Source organism: Amblyomma americanum, chromosome 3 (genome assembly GCF_052857255.1).
Source record: "Amblyomma americanum isolate KBUSLIRL-KWMA chromosome 3, ASM5285725v1, whole genome shotgun sequence".
Classification (NCBI taxonomy): Eukaryota; Metazoa; Arthropoda; class Arachnida; order Ixodida; family Ixodidae; genus Amblyomma; species Amblyomma americanum.
In genome coordinates, this window is record NC_135499.1 from 2360668 (window position 1) to 2374668 (window position 14001).

At 44.8% G+C, this 14001-nt stretch overlaps 1 protein-coding gene across 4 annotated transcripts in view; it reads left to right on the forward strand.

Annotated features, from left to right (window-relative positions):
• The first annotated feature begins 833 nt into the window (after positions 1-833).
• Positions 834-14001, forward strand: part of LOC144124413 (ATPase WRNIP1-like) — an 85113-nt gene continuing 71945 nt past the window's right edge. Inside the window, exons 1-3 of one of the 4 annotated variants that reach the window (XM_077657041.1) lie at positions 834-1094; positions 2943-3110; positions 12019-12213. In XM_077657041.1, coding sequence (XP_077513167.1) covers positions 990-1094; positions 2943-3110; positions 12019-12213 — 468 coding nt within the window. In that variant the 5' untranslated portion in view covers positions 834-989. Of the gene's footprint in view, positions 1095-2939; positions 3111-12018; positions 12214-14001 lie in introns of all 4 variants that reach the window. The other 3 variants (XM_077657042.1, XM_077657043.1, XM_077657044.1) reach the window with 3 other exon arrangements.

Genomic DNA, 14001 nt, shown 5'->3' on the forward strand with positions numbered 1-14001 from the left:
CTTAAACTGTTGTCCCGTCTTTCATCTTTTTGTTTTTTTAAATGACTCGGTGCCTATTTTCACTGTTTTTGTGACGTAGCTTCTTGAGCTGATTCATGGTTTTTTTTACCCTTTTGACCTGGTGCCTTTTTTCACTGTTTTTTTGTTTTTGACGATGACCGATGTGGTTGTTTTTGTTCCGTTTTGTTTGCTTTCAAAAGGGGGAGTGCTTCGTCTCTTGGTTTTGGTGTCAGCACCTGCGCTTGTAAACGGTTCGAGCTTCAGTGGTATCAGATGGCTACAGTGGTGTGGTTTTTGTTATGAATTTCCTTACTTTGCAGAACGCGTAATTCTCAAGTGTGCACTGTCGCTAAGCGTTCCTTTGCTTTATGTTTTCATAGAAAGGGCCGGCCCGGTATAAGATTACCTTGTAAGCGGTTGGTTCTTGTGTGGTCTGTTTATCGCCTGGGCAGATTGTCACGTGCCATATTGATCAGATTTGAAGTGCGTTGGGGGATCGCTATATATATTTGCCTTGTATTCCTTCCTTTAGTAAAGTTGTAAGTCTGCGTTAGTGTGTGTCTGCCTCCCTTTCGTCCGTGTTCTTTTTGCGCAGTTCGTCTTTTTTGCATTATGATCAACCAACTAGCCCGACAATTAAGTCCTGTTTAGGAAGACGTATTTAAAGAAAATGGTGAACTGTAAATTACAACACAGTTAAACAGAAAAAAAAAAATCTGAGCTGAGCAAAACAGCTGTAGCAGTGGCATCTGCCATTACTCGTTTCAAAGGGGACGCTCCTACCATCCATCCAATTATCCATCCATTCATACATTCTAAAAAAAAATAAAAGTAAAAAAAAAAGTCACGTGGTGTTCAGTACACGCACTTCGAAAAGTGTCTGCCGCCTGCACTGCATCCGTGGTGCTCAGTGGTAGCGTGTGCTTTAGCACGTTGACAGTTGATGGACTTTGGATTCCCTCGTGCGTGTGTGTGTGTGCTTTCGGGTGATGTCTTCGGAAGGGCATCTTCAGCTCAAGCGGCCGAGGCGCGAAGACGCCGCACAAAACTTCCCCATATTTTCGACCATGTCGTCAAGCAGCAGCGACACGAAGGTGTGCTTTGACGTAGTGCGCTGCATGCGTTCACGGGGGCAGGCAGCCTGCTTTGGCGTCCACTGCAAAATGCAGCAGAGCGCTCGTCGTGCGCGTGGAGCGCGCGCGCACACCTTTTGTGCGCCTGTTTGCTAGCTGGAATGTGCGGCGCAGTTCGGCGACATTAGTTTTAATGCTGGCTCATAAAATAACCGCGTAAAACAGCGACTCAGGCTTCCTTTGTTTCGCGTAAAAGGTGCAACTGTTCGAAGCATTCCTGGCACAAAGTGTGGCCAGTGAATGAGGCTCGACTCGCACCACCTGCCTTGTCTGCATGCAAAGGGGATTTAAATATAAGTCTGTGCTTCGGTAAACAGACGCTTAATTTACTTAAGGACCTCATTTGAAATAGCAACTTGCTTCCAGCAGTTTGAAGTGTCCGCTTGACTTACGTGTGGCCTTTCGTGCCTGACAAGCGTTGGCATGACATAGTGATGCTTTCGTCGTGCTTTTTGCACATGATCCACTCTTTACTGCTCAAGCTAGGACACAGTCTCCATTGGGTCGATTTTCGGCTATTTGCCTGCAGTGCTTGTTTGGGATGGAGCTCATTGACCGACAATTGTTGATGTGAGGGCTGAATCTGAGGATGAAGTGAAACAGGAGCTGAAAAGTTTCTGCAGTCCTGTCAGAGGGCTTGAGAAACGAAAGCTTTGACTATGCTTGTGTTCATGGTGGTGTGGTTATGGCTGCAGAGTTCAAGAAGGGTCCTTCACAGGTAAAGGGAGAGAAATTTCAGTGATAACCTGAAGTGAATCAATGACACAGACCTGAAAAGGACACATTGATACTGGTGTCCTTGATTGATTTCAGTGAGGCATTTATTTCACCACACTATTTCACTTACACGAGCGTAGACGGCTAATTATGGTTGCATGCTTCTCTCAGTGATTCACCAGGCATTAGTATACATGAATCGTATTCTCCTACAGCTGCTGAATAGTATATGATTGAATTTCTTCTCTCATGCTGCTTCGGTTATCAACCTAACAATGACTATATTTGTGTATAAAATTCATCATCACCATCCACCAGACCACGCCTGCTGCAGGGCAGAGGCCTCTCCCATGTCTCTACAATTAATCCTGTCCTTTGCCAGCTGCAGCCACCGTATCCCTGCAAACCTTAATCTGATCTGCCTACTCAACTATCTGCTGATCCTTGCTTTCGTTTGTTTTTTGTACACTTGTGTTTTTATGCCAAGTTGTTTTCAAATGCCAGTGTTTGTTTTGCTATTAGAATGTGAAGGTTCTCTTCATGTGCTATAGTTTTTGTGATTTTAGGCTGGTGGTTTCAAATTTCACTGTTTGAATTGCCATGTGAAAACATCAAGCTGGATTTATGTTTAAATGGCCATCACATTTGTTCTGCCTTTGCTGTTGGGACCTAAAGGAACTAGCGCCGAGTAAATGGCAGCGGGATGCCACGGCAGCACGAGTTGAAAATGTTGTGGATGGATTTGGTTGGGGCATGTTGTATGGAGGTGCGTCGCAAGGACTGCAGAACGGGTATCGAAAGGCATCAGTGTGGGCAGTAAAGCTAGCAGAAGGCCATTCATTGTCCAATGAAAGAAGTGCTGCCAGGATCATGCCCTGGCGAGAGCACACTTGTTGCGCAATGGCGGTCTTGTGGGCAGGCCATCCGCATTGCCTGTGATGGTGGCAAGTGAGAACCTGATTTCTCTCTGCACTGGAAATGGGTCATTCCGTGGGGAAATGATTACCAACTGGACCCTCTGGCTGTTTGAAGTCATCATCGTTTTATGCTGTGGTTGCATGTTCTCTCTTTTCGTCTGTGCTGTCCCAGCAGAGCCCCAAGAAGGAGTTCCAGCCCCTGGCAGAGAGGATGCGGCCCTCCTGCTTGGAGGAGTTTGTGGGCCAGAGCAGCGTGCTGGGCGACCGGAGCCTCTTGCGGCAGCTGATTGCCACCAACCGGCTGCCCTCCATGATCCTCTGGGGACCACCTGGCTGTGGCAAGGTACTGCTGCCTGCGTGCCACCACAACTTTAATTCGGGAAATCGCCGAACCACTGCATGTAGTACACCCGCAGAAAACAACATGCCCCCCAAAGCTGGGCGATTTTCCGCATTAAAATTCAAGTTGAGGGTTTGTCTTGGTGTCTTCCTCTGCTCTATCCTCGTGCTGCTCTGCATCGCTGAGCACCAACCGCCTGTCCTGTTTCATCACCTGGCAACTGCCAGTTAGGTTTTGCCATAATTGGCACCTCAGTGTAATGAGGCTTTTGAAATGTGGCAAACATCATCATCAGCCTGACTGCGCCCACTGCAGGACAAGGGCCTTGCCCATGCCTCTCCAATTAACCCGATCCGGTGCCAGCTGTGCCCACCCACGAATTTCTTAATCCCGTCCGCCCACAGAACTTTCAGCCGCCCCCTGCTACTCTTGCCTTCTCTTGGAATCCACTCCGTCACCCTTAAAGGGCCACAGAAAAGGCTATTCGAGCTTGGCTTTGGAAAGCTTGAATTATATAGGATACAGGCCACCGAGCTTTAATGGCAGGCATGAGACCTCTAAAGCAAGCGGGAGATTTACAATGCATTTTTTTAAATTCCCGCTTTCGCACCTCGCGGTGACACGCTGAGCCAGGCTTTCGTGCGAAACCTGGCATGCGACGTCATCTCGTGGTAGTGATGTCAGCTGCAGGGGTTGTCATTGGCTCGCCGCATCAAACTCTTTCAGATGTCATGCAGTTACCATAGCCGTGGCCACTCCACGCGCACCAGCAGCCGGCGGAGGTAGGGGAGGAACCTAGTGGGTAGGACTGGCGCAGGAGTGCGCCTCTGTTCTGGTGTGCGAAAACAGACGAGAGAACAGGGAAAGGTGCGAGCACTCGGAAATTCAAGTTTTGTCTACAATAACTTGGTTTCCACAAAACGCATTAGAAGAATTCTTGCTGGAAGATATTTGTGAAGCGGCGTCTTTTAACATCCAAGACATGTCGCATCTTTATTGAGGGGCCCTTCAGGCCATCGGATATCTTGCCTTCGCATTACATGCCCTGCCCACGCCCATTTCTTCCTCTTGATTTCGACTATGATGACATTAACTCATGCTTGAATCCCTGACTCACTCTGCTCTCTTCCTGTCTCTTAATGTTACCAGTGGCAGTGAGGAAAATAGTCTCTCAGAGTTCTTTACAGCCAAAACCCATAAAGAAAGCATCCCGTATTATTAACGAGAAAGGATCTTGGCAGATTCTGGTGCGCCGTTTCCTTTTAAAAATCTACCTGATGTGCATGAGCCGTTTGTGGTGAAGAACTCGATGGATGAATTTTTTCAGAGCTGGATTTTTTCTGTGGATGTTACTGACCTCTTTTATTCCGTCCCGCATTAGGAATTGTTCAAATCATTGGTTTCCTGCATTCACAAAATGGATTTTCAGAATGCCGCTGGAATAGTGGTTGATAATTTCAGGTTGCTCTTAGAATTTTACCATTCCTTCCTTTGAAAATCATGCAAAAGAAGGGAACACTTGTTTTTGGAGATCCTTGTGTTCCATTATTTGTGTTCTGCAAAAGCGAAAAGGACATTTGCATTGGGTCATGTACTCCAATCTTGTGCCACATTTTTCTTGGAGATGTAGATCGCGCTTTATCGGAGGTTTTAAACCGAGAGAAGTTTCTTGAAGTAATCATATTCTTAGCGGTAAGAAACAGACACGACACCAAGCTACACACACACAGGACACCCGCTAGACTTCAACTGTCTTTACTGGACACTTGTACGACATAAATATGTATCACTGAGCACACGCAGGTACCTCGTCATCCGCATCAGGTCTAACTACGCCCTCCCCTCTCCTGCAAGGCATACGGTTGCGCAGATAAACAATCTCTTTTTCTGCCAACGCCAGGGAGGGAGTGCTTACACACATGTCGCCCGCTTCTTGAATACGAAAGGCTTCGATAATTTCCCTTTCTTTTTTGTCGGCTCCCACATGCATCACAGACGTAGCGTCATATACTGGGATACAGCCTTTACAACTTCTGCAATGCTTCACCAATTCAGCTCCACCGGCCTGTGATGAAACATGCTCTCTAATCCTGTCGTTGACACACCTTCCGGTCTGGCCTATATATACCTTGCCACAGGCAAGTGGAATGGGGTACACCACTCCCGTTCGGCAGGTTACAAACTTCAATTGGTGCTTTTTGCTGCAACACGGCTTCTTCGTTTCTGTGACTGCTGAACATAATCTTACCAGCTTTTCAGGGGCTGTCAACAGAACACCAACACCACACTTCTGGGCAACTTTTTTGAGGCGGTGGGATAGACTGTGGACGTACGGGATTGCGACCCGCCGCTTAAGCCTTTCTTCACCTGCCTTCACTTTGGCACCACCAAGCTCCCGTAGTAAAGCTTCGACCACCGCATTAACCGATTCTAGAGGGTAGTCCGCCTTGTCCAAACGGTCAACCTGCTCTTGCAGACTGGCTTCCATGTTATGCGGGCACGACTTCTGCAGAGCCGCACGCGCCGCGTATACCATAACACTACCGAATCAAACGCTTTCCTCATATCAAGAAATATGCCAACTGTTATCAGTTTATTTTCTGTGTTTTCAATTAGCTTTTCTTTAATTTCCAGTTAAGCGGCCTCAGTTGTTTTGTTCTTTTGAAATCCGTACTGTTGCTGGAGATAACATGGTTTGTTGTCTAGATACTGTGAAAGACATATGTTAATTGCAAGTTCTGCAATCTTGGCAAAAACTGAAAGTATGGAGATGGGCCGATAATTATTTAAATCATTAATGTCACCCCCTTTATGAATGGCAGTGACATCAGCTATTTTAAACTGATGTGGAAATGTACCTGTTTGAACATTAGATTTATTAAATGTGCTAGCGGTATCGCAATGGCAGCTGCTACTTTCTTTATTGGGACTGAAGCTATGCCATCGATATCTGGGCTACTATTACTCCGTAAAGAGTGAATAATGCTAATTATTTTAGAGTCAGTGCATGCTAACAAAAACATTGAATTACTATGTCTGCAGGTTATATACACTGAGGCATCTTCATGAGGACCATCATTTGGTTTTGGTGGAAAGACGGATAAGAAATGCGTTGAAGAGTGCAGGTGAGGGGCTAGTTGGTATGACATTGTAAGAACAATGAATAACTGAACAAAAAGCACAGGACAAGAGAGAAGAACTACATGGGACAAGGGTAGACTAAACAGCCGGTTTATTGCACCAACGCCTCCTTCGTTCACCAACAAACCGCTTGTGCACCATCCATAAAGGCAAACCACAAAGGGAAAGGCATTTGCCTTTTCAAGCGACCCACCTCAGCTTCAGATCCTGCCGATTCTACAACTTCAAGCCGTTTGTGCAGATTTTGTATCTCTGTATCGTGACGTTTCTGCGTTTCTAGAAACTAGTCATATTTGGTAGCCATCATCTGCACTGACTGTTCACGACTCTCTATTACTTCTTTCAAGCTACTTAGAGCGTCAACTTTCTCTTTCATCTTTCTCTTTCAGAACAGTTAACGTAGTGTTTATTTGTAATAGCTCAGCAGTGGGCTCACAGGCTTGCTTAGTTTTCGGCTTTTCATTCGACTTTCCCTCTCTGGTTCTAGCAAGTAAGCAAGTCGGACACTTCCATGTGGTCTTAGAGGCTTTCCCTTTCGTACTTTTTTCATAACCTCCAGAACAGTTTCCAAAGTGGTAACTGCAGCTGCATTCGGCACAATTGATAAACTCGGCACCATCCTCGAGGTTCTCTTTACAAGCAATACAGATAATATTCTCCAGCATTGCTCGAGACTACCACAACAGCTAAAGTACTGCATGCAACGGAAAAAGGTGACACATGCACTACAGTACCATTTCAGCGGCAGCAGCAGCAAGGACGTATAACACTTGGTATCCTTAACAGTAAGAAGTATCAGTGCCCACCAGCCTGTAAATGTAGATGAATTTGATCATGGACTGACCGTCTGTACGCTGCCTCTGCCAAAGTGACTGCAGTGCACGGGAACGACGCCCCCTGATGAAGCCGGTAAGCTGGCAGTGAGGCTCAAGCTGGTGAAAACAGATGGCAGCTGAGGAAAATCCGGCCAGGACTTGAAAGACGGTTATTCTGGACGGTTGGTGCTGCGATGGAGCCGATGATACGTCCTTTCCAAAGCTCTGGCAGCACTCCTGTAAAAATAGATGAACTATATCACGGACTGTCTGTACACCGCCACTGCCGAAGTCTGTAAAAATGCCAGAGGCGAGGAAAAAGGCCGTGATTGTGCCATTCCTGAAATATGAAAAACCGCCAACTTCGGCTGGTAGTTGCAGGCCAATAGCACTTACGAGTTGTCTTGCCAAAACTTGTAAAAGTGTACTAATTGTTAGGGTAATGTTCATCCTTGAATTATGCAAACTTCTTGATATCCACCAATGTGGATATAAAAAAAGCATGTTGCACAAATGACTATCTTGTTTGCCTTGAAAACACTATCCATGAAGCAATCATACACAAACAGTGCTGTCTGGCAGTATTTTTTGACTTGGAAAAAGCTTATGATACCACCTGGAGGTTTGGGATTCTTCATGACGTAGCAGATCTTGGTGTCCATGGCAGGATGCTGGACTGTTTGAAAGGCTTTCTTTCTGTCCGCTCATTTCATGTGTGCCTAGGTTGCGCACTTTTGGAAAAATTCATCCAAGAAAATGGGGCACCACTGTGGTGTATTCTAATTACCACGCTCTTTATTGTAAAAATAAATTCTATGTTGAAGATAATTCCAAAGACCATCATGTATTCCGTATATGTTGATGATCTCCGAATTGCATGCAGATCTTCCAGCTTATCAACATGCGAGAGACAGATGTAGACAAACTAGCGACTTGGGCAGACCAAAATGGATTTTGAGCCGTCTCCACAGAAACGGACAGTTTCTGTCTGTTTTCTTGCTCAAAAGAGGCTTGCAGATTGGTCCCACCCTGCGCTTGAATAAAATTGTACTGCAAATAAATCAAGAAAATAAATTTACAGGCATAACTTTTGACAGAAAGCTCACATTCTTGCCTCATATAAACACCCTCAAAAAGCTTCCTGATCCCTAAATATACTTAAAGTACTCTGGCGGAAGCACTGGGGGTCCGATAAGTTATGCCTTTTACAGATCTACCGCTCCGTAGTACGGTCCACTTTTGGCTGTGGATGCATTTTGTATCAGTCTGCATATACAGTCTGTATTTAGAAACAGATGAACCATCCCTTGTAGACAGAAGAGCAATGCTTACCTGTGCATACGTTCTATGCATACGTACTCCTGCATCCTGGGACTCTCTTGAATTTGAAATCAATAGTACTATAACCCATTATGAAAACGAGATCGCAACCGCATTTAACGATTGCTTTAGATCTGTGTTTACTAAAGATAATGACACTTCACCTGCTTTTGAAACATGCTAACCTCTAATGCCAGACCTTGTCATTAGTGAGCAAGGCATACTGAAAATGCTGCTGGCGCTGAATGTAAAAAAGTCCCCTGGGCCTTACGACATACCCAACACATTCTTACACAGGTATGCGGAATGGGTAGCTAAGTACCCATACTTAACATTTTCCAGGTCTTTAAATGATGGGCAGGTTTCGAATGACTGGAGGACGGCCAGAGACCCATTCATAAAAATAGAAAAAAAAACTGTGTATTTGTAACTCGCCCTATTTTACTGATACATTTCTGACTTCCTCGAGAAGAATCAATTTTTTACCAACTTTCAGCACAGATTCAGAAGAGCTTATTTCACATACACCCAATTAGTCCTGACTGTACACGACTTTGCCAACTCTATCAATAATGGAAACCAAACAGATGCCATTTTCATGGATTTCGCAAAAGCCTTTGACAAGGTCTCTCATAAAAAGCTCCTTTGTGAAATTCATAACACAGTAAAAAATAACAGAATCGTTACCTGGATTTAATCATACTTGAATAACCGTCAACAATATGTATCATTTGGTAGCCATTCCTCTGAAATTGTTTCGGTTGACTCTGGTGTTCCTCAGGGTTCGGTGCTTGGGCCACTCTTGTTCATATGAACGACATAGTAAAAACATTCCAGTTCACCTTAAACTACATGTGGAGGACTGTGTGCTATATTTAGAAATTGAAAGTAAGACAGACCAGCTCATACTAAACGATGCTTTTCAAACACTTACCGCATGATGTGCTTACCGGCTGGCAAATGCTAATCAACTTTCAAAAACAGTCTTCATGAAGATAACATGCAAAAAAAAAAAACTGCTCATATTTTATTATTCTTCCTCCAGTAACATTCTGTCCGAGGATGGGCACTACAAATATCTAGGTCTATGGATCACTAACACTCTTGACATGGCCAGGCACATTAATCAGGTTTCAAGCAATGCAAACCATAAACTTTTCTTTCTGAAGCATACATTAAAGCTCTCCACCCCCGAAGTTCAGCTTCTGGCCTACAGATTAATTGTCCTCCCAATATAGATAATGTGGTCGTAAGTTGGGATCCGTTAATGAAAACAAACATTGATAAAACTGATAAAATACAAAAAGAGCAGTCCGTTTTGATTACAATAGTCATGGATGTACGTCAGTGACTAACCTGTTGCATAAGGCTGGTTTGTACCATTAACCAAAAATAAATTGCATCTCTCATCTCAAATTTTTGTACCAACTTGTAAACGGTCATTTCAAGATTAACCTTGGTGAAATCATATATTTCTCTTCAGGTTACAACACTAGGAAGTGACACGAATATCTCACAATTACCCCTTTTAGCCCTCGTAGCAATTGGTTCAAATGTTCTTTTTTCCCAAGAAATGTAACGGATTGGAATCGGCTTACCAACGGTGAAATTTTACAGCAATCTATGGCGCCATTTACTAAAAGTCTAAGTTTTCCCTAATTTCTGCTTTGTTGTTGCATTTCATTGTATTTGCTCATCTGGTTTAATATCTTTGTTATTGACTCGTTGCAATAGTTGCACAACGTATTATTTTCTGTTTACTGCCGATGAGCAGTTGTTCATTATTGTTGCTTTTATGTCTGAGGTTTTTGCCTGAACTTTTCTCACTTGTATTTGTAATTTTCCTTTCTTGTATTCTTCTATTCACCGTGCTAAAATACCTTGTGGGATTGCAGTAATCATAAATAAATAAATGCCACCGTGGTGGCTCAGTGGTTATGGTGCTCAGCTGCTGACCCGAAAGACATGGGTTTGATTCCGGCCGTAGCGACCGAATTTCGATGGAGGCAAAATCCTAGAGACCCATTTATTGTGCGATGTCAGTGCACGTTAATGAACCCCAGGTAGTCAAAATTTCCGGAGCCCTTCACTAGCGTCCCTCATAGCCTGAGTCGCTTTGTGACATTAAACCCCCATAAACTAAACAATAATAAATAAATAAATAAAACACGCAGACATATGATAAGGTTCTGCTGGGTCCCGGGCCACTTTGACATGCTGGGTAACGAAAGAGGTTACTCAGCTGCTGTACCAGCTCGGAGTAGTGAAATCAAAAATGTGAACATACCTTATAAAGACTGCATGAAGTTGATACATAACAAATTGAAGAACAAAGGGCAGAAAGAGTGGGATAATGAACTGAAAAACAAACTACACTTTATAAAGCCTACCTTGGGGAAATGGAAGTCATGAAGACACCAGGAACGTTTCATTGAAGAAATTTCATGTCGCCTTGACATCGGACATAAACACCTGACACAACTACTTACTGACGAAACAAGACAAATTTGTTCGTGAAAGATGTGGAGATGAGCTCACACTAAACCATATTTTATTCGCATGCTCAAAACTAGAAAAACCAAGAAAGAAGTATGTCAGTCAATTTTATAATGAATGCATTCCTTTTCACCCAGCGCTGCTCTTAAGTGATAATGTAATTGTTGACATGTCTCTTGTTTTTAGCTTTCTAAGTGAAGCAGGTTTTCTTCAGAAATTGTGAGCTCTTACCCAGTGCATCACTTGATTTTACAATACATCTCAGCATCTTTCTCACTCCTGAGAAGAAGGCTGAGGTCTTTATTTGGTTTGTTGGGAGCCTCGAGGGCCTTGCCCAACCATGGATGGTCAGTTAGGTTACCCGACGCTCTTCAAAGCTTTTACTTGGGGCCACTACTAAAATGTCTTTCCTTCATCATCACTAGGCAGTAAAAATAACATTTTAGGCCCTCTACACCACCGATCACTTTTCATATCGTTATAATATTCTGGAGAAAATTTTTCATGTACCTTGTGCTTGGCGCATGATGGCCTTAGCTGCCTATGTGCCATTAAACCCAACAGGACATATGATTGAGGTTTTACTGTATATGAATCCCAGAAGGTGCTATACGAGGTCTGTTTTGTGTGCTTTTGAAGCTATGAGATTGCTTCACAGCCGAGAGCACTGATGGCCCTTCCAGTCCCTTTGCTGAGAATACTATTGATTTTGGGCAAGAGAGCGAGAGCTATGGGCTGGCTGCACTGATGCTCTCGCCCGCCTTATGACCAGTGCCATTCCATTGGCCTCTCTGTGGTGTGCAACTCGGGACGCACTCTGCTCAGCTACTCAGCCAGCAATGAAATTTTGTTATGCTGAAAGTGGGAGAAAATTTACTTTGTTGTATTGAAGCTGGGAATGTATGGCGCAAGGTTAGGAAAAGTTGGTTACGTCAAAGTTTAACTGAAGCCAGCACTGCGATAGGGCAGGAGGTTCTTGATTGGAGGGGGGTTCTTGATTGCATAGGGTTGGTGCTCTCTTCTCTGTGCTTTTGACAGGAGTGTCTAGCTGAAGTTGTTCGCTAACTTGGAAAGGTCATTGTCTTTCTGCCACTTGCTGTTGCTGGCTGTTGACTCATGTGCTGCATCCCACCTTGCAGACCACACTGGCCCACATTATTGCGAACCAGTGCAGGAAGTCGTCAGAGGCCAGGTTTGCAACGCTCTCTGCCACCACGGCTGGTGTGAAGGACGTCAAGGATGCCTTGGACAGGGCCAGGAATGACCAGAGGATGTTCAGGAAGAAGACAGTGCTGTTCATTGATGAGATCCACCGCTTCAACAAGCTTCAGCAGGTTAGTCCCACTAGAACAGAGCACAAAGGCTCATCAACTAGAAGGTTCTGTGGTGCCCCTGCTTTCTTGTGCATACATTTTTCTGCCTCAGAAATATCCCAAACTGGCGGACCATGAATGGCATCTTTGAGGGAAATGTTAGAGCACGGTGCTACACAGGTGTTATTTGTGCACAGGCACGAACTGGGATTTCGGGATCACACTTTGTGCCTCTCCAGCTCTTGCTTCGGTATTGGGGGGCACATGTTCTCCACTACAGGACATGAAAATACTGTATTTTCGCAAAAAAAATTGTGAACGAAAGCCTGCACCTAAGCACCCCTCCTTTTTTTTTTGCAAGGAAGAGTGTGCAGCCAAGGCCACTGACAGCCTCCAATGCATCTCGTTCTTTTTTAGACAAGTTCTGCCTCCCTGGAATGTGGTTTTTGTAGGTTTAAATTATGTCCTACTGGACGGCGTTAATATACATGTCCAAGTGTTTATCTCTTTCTATACTGGGAGTCCAGCGGTGGTTAGGAACGCAGACTTCTCTGCTATCCGCATTAACTTGTGCCCAATCAGAGATGACTTCCCTGAGTCGTGGCATTCGTGTAAAGTTGTCCAAATCTTTTAACACCGAAAATTCGTTGTATTTACCGGTGGTAGGGCAAAAAGTAAGGCCTCGAGAGAGAACGGATCTTTCCTCCATCATTAGGGCTCTGGTTGGTAGATTAGTAATGTTTTGCTGGAAACCAAAGTCGAAGCTTGTAACCACAGGATTATTATTAGTAGCTGCTTCCGTTCCGGGTCATTCTACATGTGTTTCTAGAACTGTTGATGTTTGTGCAGTTCTATTGAATTTGTTGTTGGAGCTTACTGTATGAGTAGGGTTATTATTCATAGCTGCCTTCGTTCCTGATTGTTTTTCGCATGTTATTGGATTTGACCAGGCAAGGTGTGGAACCCCATCTCGAATGAATTTTTTGCATTTGTTCTCGCGTACCTCAGTCGCTCTCTTTTCCTCAAAGAGCATAAGCTCGGTGGCCTCAGGCGCGGTAAGAGGGATTTGTTGACGAGCACGACTCTCCTCCGTTCTCAGAGCCACCAACGCCTTCTCGGAGTGGGCAGTAGTAACTCCAAGCAAATTGAAAGAGACAGATTGTAGTATATGATTCCAATTATCCTTCTCCTCGTCACACAGGTCACCCATTGATGGCGTCATTGACACTTGTAAATCTTTTGGTGCGATTTTTGATTGAAGATAGGCCTTTAGGCTATGAAAATGGAGTCCATGCCTTATTTGTTTATACATGATTTTTCTTAATTTTAAAAATTTGGAGTTATTTGAAGAAGCCTGTCGGCAGGGTGAGAGAGAGAGAGTCGGCGTACTCACGTACTCATGTGGCCTGAATGTCATTGTGGATGAACCCATTGTGCTGAACCGCAGCGCTTGTGGACAGAGGGGTGCTGGGAAGCTCTTGTTTCCGACTGGAGCTGGTATCAACATGACCCTCCACTGTGGAAGGCAGCTGATGTTGCGCTCCACTAGAAGGGCCTGAGGCTCTGCTGGGGCTTGCTGTTGTGCTGGCGCTGTTCGCTCCGTGCGGATTTCAGTGTTCTGCCGGGGGTGCTGGTGGTATACAGATGGTAGGCCTTAGATGGAGGTTGCTGCCGGTGGGTTCCAGCGGATAAGCCGGTTGTTGAAGTGGGTCTCTCGGCGGTGCTGTCTCATGTGGCGTCCCTGGGCGACTTCGGGGTGGTGGGGACCACTTTACTGTCCACACTTCGAAGAGGTGGTGGCCGCATTGG